This window comes from Anarrhichthys ocellatus, unplaced genomic scaffold (assembly GCF_004355925.1).
Source record: "Anarrhichthys ocellatus isolate YVR2014 unplaced genomic scaffold, GSC_Weel_1.0 scaffold9, whole genome shotgun sequence".
Taxonomy (NCBI): domain Eukaryota; kingdom Metazoa; phylum Chordata; class Actinopteri; order Perciformes; family Anarhichadidae; genus Anarrhichthys; species Anarrhichthys ocellatus.
The window spans coordinates 10,464,980-10,486,572 of NW_022280039.1; the positions used below are offsets into that span (position 1 = coordinate 10,464,980).

At 41.4% G+C, this 21,593-nt stretch overlaps 3 protein-coding genes across 4 annotated transcripts; 1 reads left to right on the forward strand and 2 right to left on the reverse strand.

Moving 5' to 3' along the window:
- Positions 1-220: 220 nt before the first annotated feature.
- rfc5 (replication factor C (activator 1) 5) lies at positions 221-5,238 on the forward strand. Its single transcript, XM_031849438.1, has 11 exons — positions 221-359; positions 971-1,035; positions 1,284-1,420; positions 1,514-1,593; positions 1,684-1,757; positions 2,179-2,338; positions 2,825-2,906; positions 3,095-3,224; positions 3,544-3,621; positions 4,049-4,103; positions 4,211-5,238. The coding sequence occupies exons 1-11, from the start codon at positions 313-315 to the stop codon at positions 4,308-4,310; spliced, it is 1,008 nt and encodes a 335-aa protein (XP_031705298.1). The 5' UTR covers positions 221-312; the 3' UTR covers positions 4,311-5,238.
- On the reverse strand, positions 4,725-10,367 carry wsb2 (WD repeat and SOCS box containing 2). The gene is made up of 9 exons (XM_031849439.1): positions 10,127-10,367; positions 9,863-10,031; positions 8,410-8,612; positions 8,199-8,330; positions 6,914-7,014; positions 6,129-6,325; positions 5,884-5,973; positions 5,659-5,775; positions 4,725-5,341 (listed from the first exon to the last, which is right to left on the reverse strand). Exons 1-9 carry the CDS (start codon positions 10,167-10,169, stop codon positions 5,122-5,124), a joined length of 1,272 nt encoding a protein of 423 aa, XP_031705299.1. The 5' UTR covers positions 10,170-10,367; the 3' UTR covers positions 4,725-5,121.
- vsig10 (V-set and immunoglobulin domain containing 10) lies at positions 10,368-20,630 on the reverse strand. Of its 2 annotated transcripts, none has more exons than XM_031849437.1 (9): positions 20,389-20,630; positions 19,972-20,277; positions 18,835-19,140; positions 16,358-16,657; positions 13,730-14,014; positions 13,352-13,465; positions 13,131-13,143; positions 12,195-12,337; positions 10,368-12,085 (listed from the first exon to the last, which is right to left on the reverse strand). In XM_031849437.1, exons 1-9 carry the CDS (start codon positions 20,438-20,440, stop codon positions 11,991-11,993), a joined length of 1,614 nt encoding a protein of 537 aa, XP_031705297.1. In that variant the 5' UTR covers positions 20,441-20,630; the 3' UTR covers positions 10,368-11,990. The 2 variants fall into 2 exon arrangements, with proteins under 2 accessions (XP_031705297.1, XP_031705296.1); XM_031849436.1 differs by having other exon boundaries at positions 19,972-20,283.
- Between the last annotated feature and the right edge of the window lie 963 nt (positions 20,631-21,593).

The window sequence follows — 21,593 nt, forward strand, 5'->3', positions numbered from 1 at the left end:
TTTTAATTTTAACAATCATATCAATTTTTTTCCAATATGCTCCCCAAATGTATTTACATAGTGGACCAGAAATATTGTATACGCTTCTTTAAAACTGGAGATGTGTGACATGTTAGTATCTTTCTGTTGGACAGTGGGCATTCGTGTTGTCACCGAGACCCCGCCCATAGCAGCTTTCAAAGCGATCCGATTGGTTGTACGCCGTGACGTATGACGCACGTTTTTGTTGTGGAGCGCGCCAAAGTGGAAGTGCTAAAAACGCTGAAAGTATTTAACCCAGCTTTGAGCTAAATCCACACAAGTCTGCGGGACATGGCTTCTACGAGCAGAGTCCCGTTACAGGCCATGAACCTACCGTGGTGAGTGGAACGTTGTTGTTTATCAACAACAGGTTGAATTAGCAACTGCTAGCTAGCTAACCTAACTTTACCTACGAACGTTATGGATTCTAGAGAGCAGCTCGCCGTACTAACGCTTTACTTCTAGATAATAACGTTACATTACTCATACGTGTAAAACAAACATTAGCTGCATCTTAAGCCACGTGAGCTTCTTTTTAACTCTGCATAAATAATAGCTAGTCAGTGCATCCAGCGTTGCCACTTCAACCAACTAGCAAGTGTTGCAGTGTCTGCTGAGAAACTGTTATAAACAACACGTATTTAATATTTCTCTGCATGCATATTGCAGATATATATAGATGCCGAATTAAAGAATGGTACCCAAGCATTTGATAGCTCTAATAAGTCAAAACGTAAAGCACATATATACTCAAACATATAAGTAATCTGGTTTAAAAGGACTAATCCTTCATGAGGTTCGTTTTGTAATTTATACCATTACAACGAGACATTTTGGGGTTAACAAGTTACTTAAACTTGTGCTTTTCTTACAGTAACATTTAGTAATTGGATGTATTTATTATTGATAACATTATTGATGGAAGATGTCTTTCTTCTCCGTATTCCAGGGTTGAAAAGTACCGACCGCAGAAACTTGATGATCTGATCTCGCACAAAGATATTCTGAGCACTGGTAAGTATGAGGACTGAAAGAATATATATATATTCCTCATTATTATAGATCTTCAATAACTCTTAGTAGTACATACATATTGAATACACAGTTGTAAGATAATTACTGTACTATTCTCCGTGCGGGGATAACGGTCAGTGTTGCTGGCTCTTGTCTTTGTTGTCTCCTTGTGTTTTAATGAATAATTCCATTCAAAAGGTCATTTTCAAACTGTTTCCTTGTTTTAAAACTGTTGTGCTTCTCTTCAGTCCAGAAGTTTATCAGTGAGGACAAGCTTCCCCATCTCTTGTTCTATGGCCCCCCTGGAACCGGCAAAACCTCCACCATCCTCGCCTGTGCCAAGCAGCTGTACAAGGAGAAGGAGTTCAACTCCATGGTGTTGGAGGTATACTGAACGTTTTCTGGTCTATTTGGTCTCTGGTAGTTTAGCGACAACACCACGTGGCTCTTTGATTTGATGACTTGTTTTGATTTGCAGCTAAACGCATCAGACGACAGAGGTATCGATGTGGTGCGAGGTCCCGTTCTGAGTTTTGCCAGCACCCGGACCATCTTCAAGTAAGACAAAAGAAAATCTATGTTTACTCCACAACTTTACGGGCAATTATTTGAACGGCCACCTTTTCGCCCGTCGCTCTTGTCCTCCAGGAAGGGCTTCAAGTTGGTGATACTGGACGAGGCCGATGCCATGACCCAGGATGCCCAGAATGCATTGCGGCGAGGTGAGCCATCTGTTCGGCCGGGCGGTGCCCGCTGTGAGCCGCACGGCTCACTGAGCAGCCACACAATTTGCCCACTGGTGAATTACAGCATATCTGCTTGTACACGCTGAGCAGCTCTGAAGAGCAAAACCTATCGAAAGATTTGGTTTTTAACTGTTAACCTGGAACACGTTTTACCATTTTTACATAATCATTTACAGACATATGTAGTTTGTTGGTGAAGTAAAATAACAGGAACATATAGGAAGGTGTGGCTGTTCTCAGCAAGAGTTCAGAGAATCAAGTTATATATTTTTCATTTTGAGTTCTTCGATACAACTTTGTATTTTTCCCCTTTTTGTAGTTACATTGATTTCTAACTTGTGTTTCTGCTGCTCTCTCTCTCTCTCTGTCTCTCTCTCTCTCTCACTCTCTCTCTCAGTGATTGAGAAGTACACAGAAAACACTCGGTTCTGTCTGATCGGCAACTACCTGTCCAAGATCATCCCCGCTCTGCAGTCTCGATGCACCAGATTTCGCTTCGGCCCGCTGTCCCCGGACCAGATGATCCCTCGGCTGGAGTATGTTGTCCAGCAGGAGAGGTGAGTGTGTGTGTGTGTGTGTGTGAGAGAGAATGTTTCTTCTCCATCTACTGTTAAAACAATCTGAGGTAGAAGAGATTAGATGGTGCTGTGCTGTGTATTTTAGTGTTTTTGTTTACTTGATCCTATTGGCACTCATTCTGATGTGTGTTATTCACAGAAAACTGGTAAAACTTTATCCAAAACTATTGTCACCCTCTGTTGTTCTCATGCTGCTGGTTTGGGTTTCACAGGAAACGTGTTGTTATTTTACAGCACAGAGAGGACAAAACCAAAAGAAGCACAGATTTCCCCAAACATAGTTTTCTTGCTGTGACTGATGATGAAAATTAAAATGTTGAATTTGTACCATCAGCAAGAAATTGAAGAAAAACAATCAATGACACTGGCAATAATGTTTGTTTGTTTCAAAATGCTACATTTATTAAGAATAGATGGATGAAGCTTTATGTTGATCTCACTGTTGACTGAATGTTTTTGTGGCAGTATTGACATAAACCCAGGAGGAATGAAGGCCATTGTGACCTTATCATCAGGCGACATGAGAAGATCGCTCAACATTCTGCAGGTACGACCAGTAGCTCATCCTGATCATTGTGCTTCATCGTGTTGTGTCCCTTTTCACGTAAAGGTTCAGTGTTTTCATTCATATTGTTTTAAAACGGTTTAAAAACAACTTTTTACACTTTCTTTTTAATATTTAATCATGGTAGAAGAGTAAAATGTGCCGTCTGTATTCCAACCGTGTGATCTCAGAGCACCAACATGGCGTACGGGAAGGTGACGGAGGACACGGTGTACACCTGCACAGGTCACCCCCTCCGCTCAGATATCGCCAACATCCTCGACTGGTCCCTCAACAAAGACTTCACCACAGCGTACAAGCGTATCCTTCAGGACACGTCACTCTGTTCGATCATCTATATTTATGTTCCCTAACTGGTGAAATGTCTACCAGTGTGTTCATTATCATTCTGTACAATTCAGCACAAGCTAAACATCTTAAAGTTTCTGCAAATTCAATGTTTCTTTCTTGCCACGGATAACACTTGATGGAAGCTAGCTGTAGCTAAATAATTACATCTACCAGTTGATAACTTAGGCTGATAATGCAGCAACACATCGACAAATATTACCCTTGCCACGCATGTTTTCATTGGCTAAATCATTTGTGTTGCTGCAACGCTTTAACACCTCATGCACAGAAATCCTTCAGCTGAAGACGTTGAAAGGTTTGGCCCTGAACGACATCCTCACTGAGGTTCATCTGCTCATACACAGAGGTGAGTTTTCACCCAAGAGAAAAAGGTCATATTTAGTTTAAAACCAGGAAGCTGTGTTTGAATGAGTTTTGCATATAAGAGCGATTACTGGGGGTTAAATCCCACTGCACCCTGAGGACGATTCAAGTGTTTAAAATCTCTCCATTTAGATGTTTTTAAGCTCTTTTAGCTTCAGTGGTTGCAAGTTTTTTGTTTTTTTTTGTATGCAAGGGCCTGTGCATGATGACTAATTTAAAGGTGTGTGTGTGTGGTTACATGTTGACTGTCTCATGACTTTACAATGTCTAGAAGAACCTCCAGTTCTTCCATTTAGATTTTTTTAAGATGATGAACCTGTTTGCTTTATTGGCACACGGTCTGTTGGACTTGGACGTCTTTCAGAAGTTAAGTGTTTGACAAGTATCTGGATTATTTTCTTCTTTTCCAGTGGACTTTCCTCCGGCTATTCGGATTGGTCTGCTCATCAAGTTGTCTGACATAGAGTACGTGAGATCATTTGTGCTCCCTCTCGTAAACTAATATGAAACGGACACACTGTAATATCGTAGTGAAGTGTTGCTTTTGGACTTATCGTGTGTCGTCTCCTCAGACACCGGCTCGCCTCAGGAACCAATGAGAAGATCCAGCTGAGCTCCATGGTTGCAGCGTTCCAGGCGGTCAGAGACATGGTGGTCAGCGAGGCCTCCTAGATACACTAACCGCTGTACGCCACAACGAAGTTCTGTCTCTCTTGAATGCGAACCAACGAGGAAGAGAAACTTCTCCCTCAAATTCCTTTGCGACTATCATTACAATTTTGAATGATGAGAAATTGTTGAAATCAGTTGAGTTGAGCTTATTTAGAAAGAAACCCGATGCCCAGAAGTGTCCGCTGCACGATTGCCCACCAGTGCTGATGCACAGCGAAGAGAACCGGACGCTCGCAGCTGTTGCATCTGCATACTAACTGAGGGCAGCGGGAGGCAGTCGTTTGTAACTAGTATTAAAAAAAGATGATCATTTGGTCACTTAAAATGTGGACTTGGAAAACTGTTAATGTAGTCACCAGTGGAGGATCAACTTACTGTCACCAATCCACAATGACGTAAAAGATATCAAAGAAATGTGTTTGAATCTGTTTAATAAAAGTATTTCCTATATGTCGAGCTTTTGTTATCGTATATTAACATGTGCAGTAGTATGTGCCGTTTTATGAGAAACACAGGAATTAGACGTGTATACATTTGATATTTACACAATAAATTAATAGTATAAAATTGTGATATTCAAGTCAAATAAGCATGTGAACATGATGTGCATCATCTTACAATCTTAGTGCAATAAATGGAATCCTTAATGTAGAAATGCTGCATCTATAGTAGATTATGTAAGAGCTGCATCCTGAGCTGTGAAAACATCTCAATCGGCAAACAAAAGGAATACGTTTTTAAAAAAAAAATGATTATGCGTGACAATCACTCGCTGTAAATGTCAGTTGTTGCATTGTGTTAATGTTCCTATTTAACCCTCCCAGTCCTCTTCGTCTGAGGAGCAGCAGGTCTTGAGGCAGGTCTTGAGGGGGATGTCTCTGTAGGTGAGGTACTGGAGGATCCTCTTGGGGAGGGGCAGCGGCTCCATCTGGTGCGTGGAGACCGAGTGGCGCAGGATGGATCGGCACAGGTGGCACAGGCTGGGCACCGTCCTGGGCGCCTTCCAGAACCTCACGTGGCCGTCTCTGGTTCTGTGACAGAGGGGGGGGTGGGGGGGGGTGGTTAGTGTCAGTCATGTGGTGTCAAAGACGGCTTAATGCACCGCAACTTAGGAAAACATGCAAACTAGAAGAGGACGACTCGCTTACGCTGAAGATTGTAGGTGTAAAATGTTAACTTTTGAGATTATGTTTAGGCTAAATCATTTGCGTTTGGAGCATATGAATGGCTGGCATTTCTGAATCCCGAATTCAGCGTCCATAAGCTAATATTTCTAAAGCCACCTTCTAGGTCCACAAGCAGTGAGAGTTTCATATTCAAATATTATTAGTAGGAGTATTTTTGTTACCCTGTGGCGACCACTCCCCCCTGTGGATGGTATTTGCAGCAGAGTCCATTAGATTCTCGGTCCACCTTCGTCTGCATCTCCATCCCTTTCTGCCCCGGCTCCCAGATCCGGAGAGCTCTGCGAACGCAACACATCTGTCTGAAATCATTTTGTCCAGTGCAGGAAGCATTTAGATGATGACATTATATTAAAGATGGATGAGATGGGAGCTGATAACAGACTCACCTGTCGTCGGTCACCATCGCCAAGTGCAACCCGTTGGGAGAGAACTGTACTGCTGAGATTTGGTTTTGCCCGTAATCTTCAAAATAGTCTCTGTGGAAAAAGTTAGGTTGGAGTTTTACTGAGAAGACTAGAGATGCTATTTAGTATTTACTGTTTTCACGTGATCCGAGATGCATTTTTCACCACGGTTCAGGATATATTAGTTTAAAGTACATTTAGAGCATAAAAACTGAGTGTAAACCTACACCAGAGTGGCCAGTTTCTGTGCGGTGTACGGGTCCCAGAGGTCGATCCACCAGCTGGAGCCACTGAAGGCCGCGGTGGCGAGCAGCGCCCCGTCGGGAGAGAAGTCACAGGAAGACAGGAGGTACAAGGTCTTGCGGATCCCTCCAGCCAGGTTCCTGATGAACGTATAAGACCGCAGACTCCACAGACACACCATCTGATGAAGTGAAATCACACAAGGAGTCTTCATGCCTTGCTGCAAGGACTGCTTTTAATGTGGAACAACGAGGGATAATTCCGGCAGTTATTGCAACGCTAGAAAATCTAGTGATTTGGATCTCAACAATGTACGGACTGAATGTCAACAGGACAGGCTGGAGCACGCAGCAACACAGTTTACAGTGTAAATGTGATCTTAAAGTCCGCTAATACACAATGTTAAGCGGCCTGCTTTGTCTTTGCAAATGAGAAGGTGTCAAATTAGCAGTTTGACAGGAGTGGGAAGAGCTCCCCGGTGCTCCAAATGTCTCCACGCAAAGAGAACAAAGAAGCAAAGCTAAGCTGAACTTGGGAGCCACAGACTGAGCCAAAGCTCTGCACTGGACAGAAACGTCTTAAATGATAGATGTGACTTAGTTAAACCCATCCGGACCTTCAGTTTAATACGTGCCTGTCAAAAACACTATTTAAAAAAAGTTAATGCAAGTAAAATGAGAAGCCATTAAAAAAGGAAATGCTGTTTGTGGGTTGTAATGTCTGGCTTTGCCTTGAATATGAAACATACTTTTACAATGACAAAACTCACTCGGTCAAATCTGCCGACAGACGCAATCATGCTGCAGTCTGAGGACACGCAGCAGCAGCTGATCCAGTCTTTATGGCCCGAGAGCACCTGCACCTTTTTACCTACAACAGACAGAAACCAAAGCCTAACTGAACCGAACGAGACACAATGCAAAAAAATCATCACTGGATACAAAATAAAAACGTTCACATAATCAGCTCCTGGAGCGGCGGAGAATGCGACTCGTACGTGTGAACACAAACATTTGTTGGCTTTGACCTCGTACATTCAAACGGCACGATGACGAACCTCAGGGGCGAAGTGACAAATACACAGGGCAGGAACATGATGAATGCACACCCCTAATGCTCATTACCCACGGTTTGTGAATGCATAACATGAGCCTTTAGACTGCTTTCCAACATTAATGGCAGCCACTGGTTTCAGTCAATATCAACACAGTATCACACTATTTGCAGAGCCTTGAAAGCTGTTGGGTAACCCCCCCACAGTGAGCCTTCAATGGCATTTATGTTTGACCGGGGTGCGTTCAAGGATGCTCCGACATTTGACAGTTTCATCAGTTGCCGTCAGTGAAGCCTCGATGCACAATGTGACATTCGATACATAAGATTTGAGCTGGAAAGATCGTTACAGAAGCTAAATGTCAAGTCTCAAATGTCAACGTTGGGTTTCCCTTTATGTGTTTGAACACACCAACAAGGAGAGATGATGTTACTTTGACAAAAAAATTAATAATAATAAATGTGTTTTGAGGTGGATTAGCAACCTCAGTGGGCTGATTCTCGTACCTCGTTGATATTAAATGAAACCATTGGCTGCCTGAAAGGCTCGGTATCAATGTTAAAACATCGGATATGCTTTCGATGCTCTACAGTAACGTACTGTACAGCTGGTAGTTAATGGGCTGAACGTGCAAACAAGTTTAACGAACAAAAATAAAGTAAACAGAACAGTTTCATTATGCAATTCAATAACATCCACCCTGAATGTAAACAACCACTTCCTCACAAATTAAACAGTATGTTTGCGTTGCATTTTGATAAGTAAACACTCAATAGTCGTATCAATAAAGACTGTTTGTGAACACCACACAGAATTGTGTTAGCACAAGAAACATTACTGAAACAGTTGTAGGATTTAGTGGTTGAGGAGTCTGGAGTTCTCTCTCTCTCTCTCTCTCTCTCTCTCTCTCTCTCTCTCTCTCTCTCTCTCTCACACTCACACTCACACTCACACACACACACACACACACACACACACACACACACACACACACACACACCTTTCTGAGCCAGGTCCCAAATCCTCAAAGTCTTGTCCCGAGAAGTCGATATGAGTGTGAGCGTCCCGTTCTGAGGGAAGACCAGGTCCCTCACGACGCCTTCGTGGCCGTGGAGGTCAAATACAGCATCACCTGAAAACACACAACAAGAAGCGTTTTAAAGATCAGCTGGCAACGGGGACGTCTCCATCCGCAGAAATCAGGCCCTCACCTGTTAACACGTTCCAGATTTTGATCACCCCGTTCTCCAAGCCTGTGGCCAGGAGCAGGTTGTTGTTTCCTTTTGATGATGGTTTGGGTGGCCGGGCCGATGCAGCTGATTTTGGGGGTCTGGGCCCGAAGGCGAGGCCCCACACTGGATGACCACAACTGAAGCTCTTGTCTTCTCGGTTGGTCTCTCCATTCTCACTGTCTCTGTGGGTGAGAGGAGCATCAAGTAAGCACATACCATAAAGATATCTATAGAAAATGTAATAAACCATAAAAATCAAGTCAAATTCATCTTTTACTTTGTGTATTGTGCGTTTAATCTAATTTTTGTCAAATTAATTACACTCACAGTACGAGAGTCGGGAGGCAGAGAGAATCCGTAATCATAAATGTGAATATGAAATGATTTAAGAGGCGCTGGCTTAACATATGCATTATTAATACATCAATATCTCATTTTTAAATATCCCACTTATCGTTAATACCGGTATTTTCTTACAGACTTTGTTCCAGTATTTAAATTTCAATGGAAAAAGAAAAGGAGCTTACAGTCATTTGATTTGCTTTATATTGCTTCTGCTACCTCCATGCTATTTGTTTATGTATTGGAAATTGTTCAGTGTCTGAAGTTGGCACTGATTCTGATTCTTCGGCTCGCTCACTTATTCTTTGATCACATTTTTTTATCTTACTTTAAACTACTAATTTAAGTAAGTATTGAATACATTGAATATGGAGCAGATTCACATGTTTTGTTGAATTTAAAAAGAGTTTTATGGGATTGTTTTAATATTTGGTACCTAAATGTAGATGTATTACATAAGGTGTACAAAGTGCCAAGCATATTACGTTGAGACACTTTAAATTATTAATATATGAATAATTAAATCAATAAATATTTAATTCAGCTATAAAACTGTGAAGTAATCCAATAAAAACTCTGCACATCATAATGAAATGCTATTTTTAGTCATGCTTCTTTTCACTAGCAGTTTATTGTTGTATATTTATTTTTATGTGATTCCAGCAGTTTTTATTTTAAAATGTCATTTTTCCCTTACATACCATTTAATTTCATAATGCCACTTTTCATCACCAAGTTTCTGACTTTGAAGACAAACATGGCGGTTATTCATGTTGTTTCAGTCTGGGTGAATAGACACCTTATTACTAAATTGACTCATGGGCTTTGATTATATGTTGCACAATGTTTTGTATATTTGTGAGTCATTGTGGCAAAGCAAAACGTCTAATTCTATGGTTGTATTTCCACTCTTTTATTTCAGTTGTAATGGGTCTAATAACAACAGGTATTAACAGATGCATAATGTGGCTTGATTTTTCACACGGATAAACAGCCACCATAAGTATAATTTTTAACGCAAACTCGAATGTACGAGCGACACCTGAATGCATCACGCGTGGATTAAACGCACAGGTTAAATAAACCTTACTCGGAGTCGAGAGGCCAGGCGACCACCCACACGATCCCGTGTCCCATGGACCAGGCGAACCAGGCTCCGTCCGGGGAGAAGTCCACGCTCCAGGTCTCACATCCCGCCCGGCCCTCCAAGGACGGAGGACGCCTGGTCTTCAGCTCGAGCACCAGAGCCGGGTCGGAGGCTGGAAGAGGACGGAGGGGCAACATAAATAAATTCTACGGCTGACCAGACTCGTCCCGCTGCCTGGTTACTGGTTACAACAAATACGTGACTTACGTGTCTCTTGTTGCAGCTCCGCGTTGGTTCCCGTGGAGCACATCGTTTCTTCTCTTCACATCCTCCGCTTTAACTTCCTGAATGCGTCGTCTCTGTTGTGTGACTCCAGCCGGCCATTTAAATGAAGGCAGGACGGTATCTGTTGAGTCCTCGTCTGGGTCGCGCTTTAGCGATGTGAAAAATGTGCAAGTGGAAAAAACAAGACGTTTCAGCTGATTTCCGGTTTGTGTCCGAGTCACTTCGCAGGCTGCCCATTGGTGGAATGTTGCCCTACGTAGTCACGTCTTTCTTTGTATTACGTAAACTCAAAGCCACGCCCCCTTATTCAATTATAGTGCGTGATAACAAGCCCATGATTTCAACTGTCATGTGGTAAAGTCATTATTAAAACACGATGCGTCAGCTCAGTAGTAGCCAACATCCCAATATTCTTGTATCAAAATGTTGGACTCAACCACAAGGAAAAGTGCGTGAAATAATTCCCCAAAATACACTTTATATATTTATCACAATATAATTTTAACTTTATGTCCCAACTCTTTCAAAACCAAAACCAAATCAAAGGGGTGTAATCATGCATGTCTAACTAATAAAGGCGGCATACTACCATTTTAACAATTCAAAATGTAAAATATATTTATTTAAAGGGTTCATGTCAAAGTATGTCCTTTAAATCCACATTTTAAAAGGTTTATATTATACCATAAGCCATTGTTATGTCACACTTTTAACTTACATCTTGATCTTTTGTGTATTTGTTGTTTTTATTCATTTAAAAATGCTTGTCCTTTTAATTTGCATTGCGATGTGTATACCGCTCAATGTTTTAATGCATTGTGAAAATACATGCCTGTGTATTAAATATACTATTCAAAGAAACGAGCATTGCCTTATATTTATATGAATACATGGAAATATGAATACATCTAACAATAATAATAACCAGCCATATTTCACTTTAGAAGATATGTACTAATGTAACGTACAGGCTTTGAATGTTTGACTTAAAGAATAATTATCTACTTTGAATTAAGTGTTGTCACTTCAAAACATGTTCCGGCTGCGATTAACCATTGCTGAATATTTATCTGTAGATCAAGTCATTTATTATTTGTTCAATTATTTCAGCTCCATTTATTTAAAAAAGGGGAAGTTTAAAGGAACATTTGCAACTCAAGAGGTTACAGAAAGCAAACTTATTCTGTGCTAGCTGAGTGTACGACTGACTACATTTTCATGTGCAGATTATCCGCGATTCCCCTTTAAGATCGTAGTTAAAATATTTACAAAGAACAAAATCATCTCAAAACATTGTTACAGTACCGATACTCATATACTGAGTAAAAACAACATTTCACGCTCACTATTGCTCCAGATCTCATGTCGACTTGGCTGGATTTTCAGGAAGGTGAGAAAACTTAGTTTCGGCTGATTTCAACCTCAACTACATCCCACGCAAAGACCGACAACCTCACTCCACCACATTTTTAAAATGGTTCCAGTCTAGAGTTGCATTCTAGACGCGGATCGTCATAGTTCATCTCTAAAATGATATGTGTATAAGTACAACACAGGGTGGGGATGTATGGGAGTAAGTACTAGGTAGTGTCACATCACGTTCTGTTTCAAACAGCTTCATTTACTGCACAAATCTCAATATCAGAGCAACACATTCACAATGCTGTACAAACAAATCATAGAAATAAGCTTACAAAAACTCAAAACCCTGTTTTAAAAAATAAGGAATAAGAAGAGATGATTTCCTTTTCTCTACATGCATCTTCCACCAATTCAGTTCACATTGTTCATTGGGAGTAAATGCAACTCAACGAAATAAAAACACGCATCTAAAAACACCCGAAAGCTAAAATGTTACAAGATCCACCGGCTCCTCCGTCTGTACAGTATCGTCCTGCTGCTGTGGGCGTGTGCCAGCTGTCTCTGGGTCCTCATGATCAGCTAAAAAAAAAAAAAAAAAAAAAAAGAACACACAAGGACATTTTTACATTACAAAACGCTTCCTTAACAAACCATGACATCAACGTCAACTGGCACGATGAGGTCATACTCGATGGGATCCGATGTATCTGGACGAGCGTCGTCTGGTGTCCGTTGGTCAACGGGGGCAGCCGGGGAACGGCATCCTGAAAGATCTGCTCGTCGTCTGACTCCACCAGACTCATCACGTCTCCTCTGTCCTCCTCCCTGTGCCTAAAGAGCAGAAATATTACTACGACATTCGAGTGAATCTGCAGGTCGGGAACTAAAAGACAGTGAATACCTGAGACTCTTTTACACGGCTTCACATCATCAGATCTATGCTGGTGAACGCATACCAGGAGTGGTTTTTGTATCTGAACTCCGAGGAGGTTTAGGAATGTTTTGAGAATGTTGTGCATTCACACGGGAAAAGTGAGCAAATCTTAAAGTACCCTCTGGACTTTTTGATCACTAGTAGCACCATGGAGCAACATTTTTAGAGCGTTGTCCTTGTTTTGTTAGTACCTTGTGCACAAGGACACCCATGCACGTGATACACAGTCACACTATGCTACAGTTGTCGGCAGCTGTGGAGAAGAAGAAAGCTAGCTATGAACAGCTATGGTTTCAAATTCCTCCCCAAATCTGCTCTGCAAATATTAGAAATGAAAGAATTAAAAATATAACAAACTGGGAAAAAACAGGTTACATATGTAACATATGTACCGTAGAGAGTAGATCACTACCTAGTTATATATAGCTTTTCTAATTTTCTCTCCTTGTTCTATACGAGTATACCTAAAATAGGCATCATCTAAAAAAACTGTATAACGTATACATGAAAGACATCTGTAAATAACCGATTGATGCCAACTATCAATACAAAATATACATATATATAACAAACAAGACAATTAACATGAAACCCAGATTACATGACAGCTGTTTTTAATCCCTTTCATGGTTTGGGTGAGTGAAATAAGCATGCAGTGCTGTATTAGATAAGTCAACGTGAGATACTCACCCAAAGCCATCACCTAAAAACAAAAATATGAACAGAAATTAGTATAAGTGGATTGTTATGATTCATACTTGTGTTCTCATGTACAACATTACAGATGTAGTAGATGAGATTTTAATCTGTGCAAAGATTCAATACAACATAAGTTCAGTGGAGCAGAGACATTTGTTTGCATGCATTTGAGACTTCCGTGCTTATGTTGCAAAAATAAGACAAAAAGTTACCCAGGCAAATTCGGTGCTGGTTGAAGTAAAAGGTTTTAGCTACGATTGCGGCACATCCCACGATCAGTGCAGCGATAAAGACTCCGAGGATCGCTCCCGTGTACGCAGACGAGGCTGTCGGGACAAAACGAGACGACGGGAGAGAGGATCGTGAAGCAGAAAGAAGGAGGAGCAGCAGGTTTAGCAGCATTCCAGAGGTGGAGTCGACACCTGCAGCGACTGGCTTATTGTTTAACCATCTGCTCCATTCATATGTGCTGAGAACTTGGTCAACTCATTGTGTGTCACTCGCCATCCCCTTTGACCTTAAAGCTGTCGTTAGTTACAAATTTACAAACTAAAAAGCACATTATTGATCATGATGCTGCCCACACTCACTCTTCACAGTGAGGTAGACTTCCAGCTCGCGGACGGCGAGTAGGTTCTCGCTGCGGCAGAAGTAAACACCCTCGTCGTCCTTGCTGATGTTGAGTATTTTCAGCTTGAGGGCGGGGCCATCCTCAGACAGGACGTACTTCGATCCGGGAACAATGTCCTCCTGCTGGAGCCCTTTTCTCCACGTGGTGTTCGCAGGCGGGAGGGACACGTCCTCGGTGCACGTTAGAGTGACGCTGGTCGCCTCCAGCGCAGTGACCAGCGGCTCCCCTTCAGGGTACGGAGATTCTGGGAGAGGGGGACAAACATTGAACTGATGATTTGTCCGGAATAAGAGTCTCTGAGTCCTATACGGGTTTAGCGGGACTCAAACCCTTCAATAATTCTAGTTGAGGAGGACACACCTCGTCTTCAAAGCTTTCTAAACATCACAAAACTCAAAATAAGCTATTGCATAATTTATAACCTGCACATACTGTTGCATGTTTGTGCAATCCCGTCCTGTGATGATAACCCTTACCCCACTGAGTGACTCACTGTCCTGTGTGCATCACTGTGTCCTCATGGGCGCGCTACCAACTGTGTTTGTATCCGCAGCAGTACATAAACTAATTATGACAAAATTAAAATAATGAACTATAATAACTAAACAAGGAGCTGATAAACGCTTTAATCTCTGACGTTTATTCAGTAAGCAGAGTGGAAGAGTATTGGAGAGTGTTTGTACTCAAAGTGTTTTGCTTCATAGGAGAAACTGAGCAGAGGGTAAATATGGTGAGTGGAGTTTATAACAGGAAGGGCTTGTCACCTACGGGGGAAGGTGGAGTATGTATCCATTGTCAGTACATTGTGGCGGCACTGAGTCCCCAGATTTCAGCTGATTGGGAAAATCAGCCTTCCAGCCACATAGTACAGAAATATTTACTGGGAGAAACAAATCCCAAAAGGGGCCTTTACAATAACAAAAGCCTTCTTATAATAATGAAAAAATGCTTCTTCAAATATAATAATTGAATAATATGTTTGTAATGTTGGTCATTGGTGCTATTTTTATATATATACATATATATACACACGTACGTATATAATAGTTCTATTTACACCCATTTGTTCACCAATTGTGTAACAATCCTGTCTATTATTTTATCTGTCCAGCTTTGTTGTCCTTGTTATTTCTGTGAGAGTATATTAAGGGAGATGCAAAAATATCAAATCATATTCCTTATATGTGCATGCATACATGGCCAATAAAGCCGATTCTGTTTCAATGCCTCTTCAATAATAAACAAATGCCTCTTTGATAATGAGAAAATATGTACAAATACACTTGAATATCACAATATTATGCTTTGTGATACTGTATCGATTCTCAAAAACTATTGATCTTTAATCAATAGTTTACATGCAAAGATTTGTTCAGGACTTTCATGTTAAGTTTAAACCCCAGAAAGCTTGATACTGGAGTCTTCCACTCCAACGTAACAATGGAAACAGACAGGAAGCCGCGTAAAAGCACTCTGCTAACATTTTCTCCGACTGAGAGTTCATGCATATGGTGGCGTGTTCTTTATACTATGAGTTTTCCTAAATTAAAAATGATAAACCACCCTCTTGCATTCAGTATTCCAATATATTGAATCGCAACCCCTGTATCATGACATGCATCGTATCGCCACATTCTTGCCAATAAACATTCCTACAAAATAAAGCCTGCAGGCGTTAGGCAAGCCCGAACTCTTGCACGGATAGCACAAAGGTCTGCCCTGATGCAGGTCTTATCAAATATTCACTCCAGCTAGGTTTGCAAAAGCCCAAAATCACCCTCAATCAGAAAAGTAAAGGCAGCAAAGTCGTCTCAAAAGGGCCTAAAGACCAGAGTTCCTGGTTGAAGTCTTTGTTACATCAAGGACGCATCAGAACGTCCCAAGTGTGCAGCGCGCCACTTCTCTTAAGCCCTAAAGAAAAGGCGGCGTCACACACCGATTGGTCAAGAGGATAAACGCACCAAGCTGCTCTCAATCTTTAATTAGGAGTTGGTCCTCACACCCTGCACAACAGGTGATCTGAATAACCAATCAACTTGTTGGGAGACGTTCAGCTAAAAACGAATTGGGAAAATGGAAATGACAGCAAGTATCAAAGAATGATGGACTGCTACGTTGTATGAATGACTCATAATGTTTCTTACTTTTGGTGTAAATCTTGTACGATATCTGCGCAGACAGGTTATAACATCGGCATCTGCTTTGAGATAGTTTTTTTAAATCCTAAATCAGATCGTCTGTTTCCGAGATATGCGAATGACATACCCACATTCAGAAATACAGACAATAATGTGTGCACCAAAAACTAAATGATGTTCTCCTAAATTGTGCTGGTGTGGAGGCGAGACAGATCACTCAAAACCCGGACAAATAAATCCCAAACTATATTTGACTGGTGATAATTGCAAAATATGGGGTTTTTTTTTGGTATTTGAATGAAGCGGCCCTTTAAATCAAATTAAGGTCAATGCTATGAATACTGAGTACAAGTAAACATCGTCAACAATCCCACTGAAGAGCGTCTGTGTGACTCCTAAGCGGAAAGCACATAAAAGATTCAGCGGTTGCACATCTCAGGATTGCTTACTGAGGGTAAACGAACACGACTTCTCTATTCCTGGAGCGAGCTCTCGGTGCTGGGCCGTGCACCTCAGCGGCTGCCCGTCAGTCAGCATTGAGCGGTTCAGCGTCACCGACAGGCTCTCCGTCGTGTCCAATGCATAAATGCTTCCGATCGGGCGGGCTCCTTGGTCACCCCGGTCGTCGTCGTCGTCCCCCCAGCGTAGCGTCGGGGCGGGATACGCTCCAAACCAGGTGCAGTTGAACTGGAAGTGGGAGGGGTCCTGTGCTGGTGCCCACAGACACTCAGGGTGTCTGTCTGGGACATCTAGTCAGGACAGAAACATCCGTGAGGAGACTGACAACAACTACAGAAAGCAGCTTAAATATCCAGCTCAACTAGGTCCACCAGGGTTGCATTTGCATTTATTACTCTGGGATTTAGATGCACTCACGCTTTAGTATTTAAACAAAGGATACAGAAGGAAAAAATGGTATAAGCAGTGTCTGTTTTCTGAATGTAATAAGCCGGGTACCATTGTCTTTTCTGTGGTGCAGGTACAGCAATTAACAGTGTATATTTTACTTGCAGAAGATCTTCAAGTGGTAGACACCCCATATTCCCTGACACTAAACGTCCCACCTTCTCCCAGAAAGGCTGAATATATGGACAAGACCAAAACATGTGGGAATTGTCCACCAGTGCTGATCCACACTCTCTCCAGCAAGCATACTGGGTCCAGTTATATTACATTTCTGCTTAGGAGGGGGGGGGGAAATCGTTCTCATTGAATCGTTTAACTTTTTATCTCTTTTTCCCAACGTTTTCTTCAATAATTAGTTGGGTTTGTATTCATTGAGGCGATACCTTTGCTCTATACCTTTCTTAAAGGGACAGTGTGTCAGATTTGGTGGCATCTAGCGGTGTGGTTGCAGGTCACAACCCACTGAATACCCCTTCACTCACTCCTGCCTTTCCAAGACTGCGAGCCGCCGAGTGCAAAACCGTGGTAACAACGATCGCCTCGCTCAGAGGCTGTTCTTACCGTAAAAACACTACTTAAGGAGCAACAGTTGTTTACTTCTGTGCTCGCCACATTTTCGCGCTATTTAAGTTATTGTGACTTTAGGTTGAAGTTCCTGAATTGTGACACACTTCACTTCTGCATTAGAACAATTCTACATAAAAGAAATTATGAAGGTTCATAGTGTCCTAATACATTTCCTGGAAAGAACTTTGTAATTTGGTAATAATTAGAGGAACATTCTGAGAGAGTTGTTTGAGCTTAATTAGTTGTCTTGAGTTCTAAACAAGTTATTGATTTCTAGAAGAATTTCATTGAACGTCTTCTCAATTTAGAGCCAAGTAAATATTTATTTACTCAGCCTTTATTATTGGAAACTTTATTCTCCAAATAGAGGATGTTGTAATGTGTTCTTGCCTGTAGACACACTCTTGCATGTTCAGCTAAATTACAAGGAAACCATAAATTCTTTTATAAACAGGCTGATACATGAACGAGTAAATGCAGGAAGAAATGGTTGGAGCTCGCCTTGCGTGTAGAAAAGGAATTTGTCTGTGAGGGATTCTAGGAAGTTAGCAAAAAAAAACAAAAAAAAAAAAAAACAGGAAATGTTGTGATTGTTGAGAATTCAGGAAGTCTATTAAATTCAGATAAAACGGTTTATTTCATAAATTATTGCAACATCGGGGTGAATTACTGTGTCAGTCTGCCAACATTTGACTGTATCTCAAACGTGTTTTGGACTTTGGTTGGTTTTTGATTATGACTCAGCTGCTTGTCTAGACATTTCTGTTGTTTACCAGTTATGTGTATTTAATGTACACTCATACGTTGTGCACTAGTTTGTTATAAGTTGAAAGTTAGACCACAAGCTTCTATGAACAGATTATGCATTTACACTCCGTGAACTCTTTGAGAACTTGGAGACATGAATATGAATACATCACAGTGCCTATAAAACAGGAAGTTGTTTTGTTGAATCAAAGGGGATTAAATGAGACTTTTCTGACACTGACCAGAAGGAAACAGACCCTTTGATGTCAAAGTGGAAACATCTCGACAAAGTTATTTAAAATTACTGTAAACCTACGAGACTGTAATCAATTGCGTCTTTGTTTTTTAGGTCTTGCTCTGTTATGCACTTTAAATGCTCTGTTGGCTTTACTCACTCTTGACATTTTGTCTTTAGAGATAGCTGCCGCAAGATCATTTAAAGTGCATAATTCAAACAATTAGTGTAGGTCGCATAATTAATGAAATAACACAATCGCCAGAATGTTCATTTTCACCAATAATATTTCTTCTCCCGCTTTTGAATGGTCACCAGTATTGAAACATTTAAAATTAAATGTTGCCGACTCTTGCAATCTCCTGTTCTCTCTCTAAAGTGCAGCCCAAATAACCATAAAAATAACACTTTTCAAAATCAGACCTTTTTGTCGGAGAAGGGCACTGTGGGTATTCTGCTGATGGTACTTACAGTATACTAGCAGCTGTGTGCTCTTATTGACTGCCTGATCAGAGACGGGGTTGTGGGCCCTGCAGCTGTACACCCCCTGAGCGCTGGGCTGAACGTCTTCTATCCTGAAGTCCAGCCAGGATCCGGAGGTGGAAGCCAGCGACTCGTTGCTGGACGAAGCTCCTCTGAAAGCCCAGCTCAGCTGCTGGGACGGGTGGGACGAGCCGGAGCAGTTAAAGGAGACGCTCGAACCCCGGGAGACGATGAGCGTCCCGTTGGACAGAGCAGTCGCTGGACCGATGGACACGGATAGATTTCCTGGGCCACCTGAAAGGAGAACAAACAGTGCTTTACGACAGTGTTTAAGTAACGATACTTTTTAGGGTAAAAAAAATAGATTAACTTTGTTATTGCTTGAAAAACTGTATCATTATGCGATTGTCATGTTTGTGACATTTTTTTGAAAATCTTTACTACCAATATCCATACCTGGACATGAGTTTAAAAATGTGTTGTGGGGAGTTTTTGGCCTGAGTTGATGAGTGATCTGATGACAAACCTGTGATGTGATGCACACTTTTCATGACGGCAGAGCAAAGTAACGCAGTTGTAAAACATGAGCGGTTTTGCAAATGTTTTATAAAAAGGTAGTGAATTAATTCAATTCAAGAAGTGCTGCAATGAAAAAGGCAGCGCATGCATTACCTATAATATATATATATATATATAGTATTAATAATCTAAATCTGCAACGTAAATATGGTAAAGTAAGTGCAGTGGAGTAGTATAAAGTAACATAAAATGGAAATACTCGAATGTGCGTAAACCTCAAAACTCTACAACACTTGAGTAAATGTACTGTGTATCCCACTACTGGGTAATGTTTGTCTTTTTTTTTTGATAAACATGATAAACTAATATTTCATTATACAAATATTAGACTCTTCTGTCAGTAGATTAATCGTTAAATGATTTCAGCTCTAGAAATGATGCGTTTGTTGATAATGAGAATGTATGCGTCACACTATCATTCATCCCAGTGGCCACCTGGATCCATGTGCGCTATGTTGAAGAATAAATTTGTTTACTAAAATAAAGCTGCTTGGATGAACTCGGATCATCATACTGGTCTCATGACTGGACATATTAACCACTTACTGGTTACTTGCAGCGAGACACGTGCGTGAAAGGTGTTGTTTCCCGGCAGCGTGGAGCTGCACAGGTAGGTGCCCTCGTCCCCGGGCATCACACTCCTGATTTGCAGACTGCCGTCATTCGTCACCACGAGCCGCTGTCCTGCGGGTGAAAGGCTCGGGGAAGAGGCGTCACTTCTCATGACCTCTCGTCCATTTTTCACCCACGACGTGAGAGTCGGTGTTACGTTACCGACGGTGTAACACGGAAGTGTAGCGATGTCCCCCGGTGCTGCCACCAGGGCCGTTTCGGTGGAGCCACTATCCGAAACTGCCGCTTTGACAGACAAGAAGAGAGGGGGGGGCGACATAGAACGTGAGCAGGATTTACAGACTCACCTGTGTTACCTGGCTGCACGCGCGCCCCACGATCAAAACTCACCTGTGGCGCACAAACAAAGGTGTAGAAACGCTGCAGTTGTCAATATCTTCATGATAACTGTCCTAAAGGCGACATCGCCTTCAAAAAAAAACTAAAAAAAAAAGGTGAACAAAAGGGCTTCCAGTCCAAACCTGTCCGACTAGTCCACCTGTTCCACCTGTGTGAGCCCGTCTGTGACACGCATCCACACCAGTCCGCCCATTTTAAACTACAGAGGTGACCAGTCTGACATGATGTGACTTCAGTCTCTCCGTTTTGTTTACAAGAGCATGCTAATCCGGAAACTTTGGCAGGAATAAACCACACCCTGACCTCACCTTCTTAAAGGGACAGTAACGCTATATGACGCTGCATTGGGACAGGTTAAAGTACACTGCAAGGATATTTATAATTCCCAAAGCGGTGGTGTTATTATTAGTTTTCTCACATGTATACAACCTTTATTTGACAGATATATTAAGGTGTCTTAGCTCCATTCTTGAGCTTGGCAACAGTTGATGAAAAACATCTATATTAGGTTTTTTTTTATATACTTTTTTTAAAGAAGCATAGAAATAAAACAAAACATATCAGAAACAACAGTCTATGCATTCATACAAATGTTATGCTGATAGAAATACATGCCAGTTCACTCAGTAGCTGATCATCTCATGAGGTGCACAAACACAGTCCATTTTCTCCAGCATTGCAGGAATTTATCAACACGTAGATTTAGTGAAAAAAGTCATTCTGTCCACACTTTGACTAATATTCAGTCTTTGCCGGAGGTTCGGTCTGTAACTATTTTTGTGTTACAGCTTCCTTGCCGGCTGCTAATAATGTCTTTAATAGATATTTGTCTGCCACCAATAAATGAGCTGCAGTATTGGCCAAAAAGATTGTAGAGGCCAGGTCTTAAGCCTTGAATGTTTTGAGTGTAGCTCTGAATACAATCATAACTGTCAGCCTGTAAAGAGCGACAAAAAAACAAATGTGTGAGAATGTGCTTCAGTGTTTGTAACATAACAAATTGTCAAAGTTTGTTTGTTTGTGCAGCTCTGACAATCACTGCTGAGTGACTCAAAGCAGGAAGAGTTGAGGAGAAATGGCAGAATGTGTCGTTCTATGTGGGAAAAAAAAACATCTTTTTAAAGAGGAATAAGTTTAAGCTAAGAGGTGAGCCCATGTTGTATAATCTATAGTCTGAATCAGGCTGGGTTCAGTTT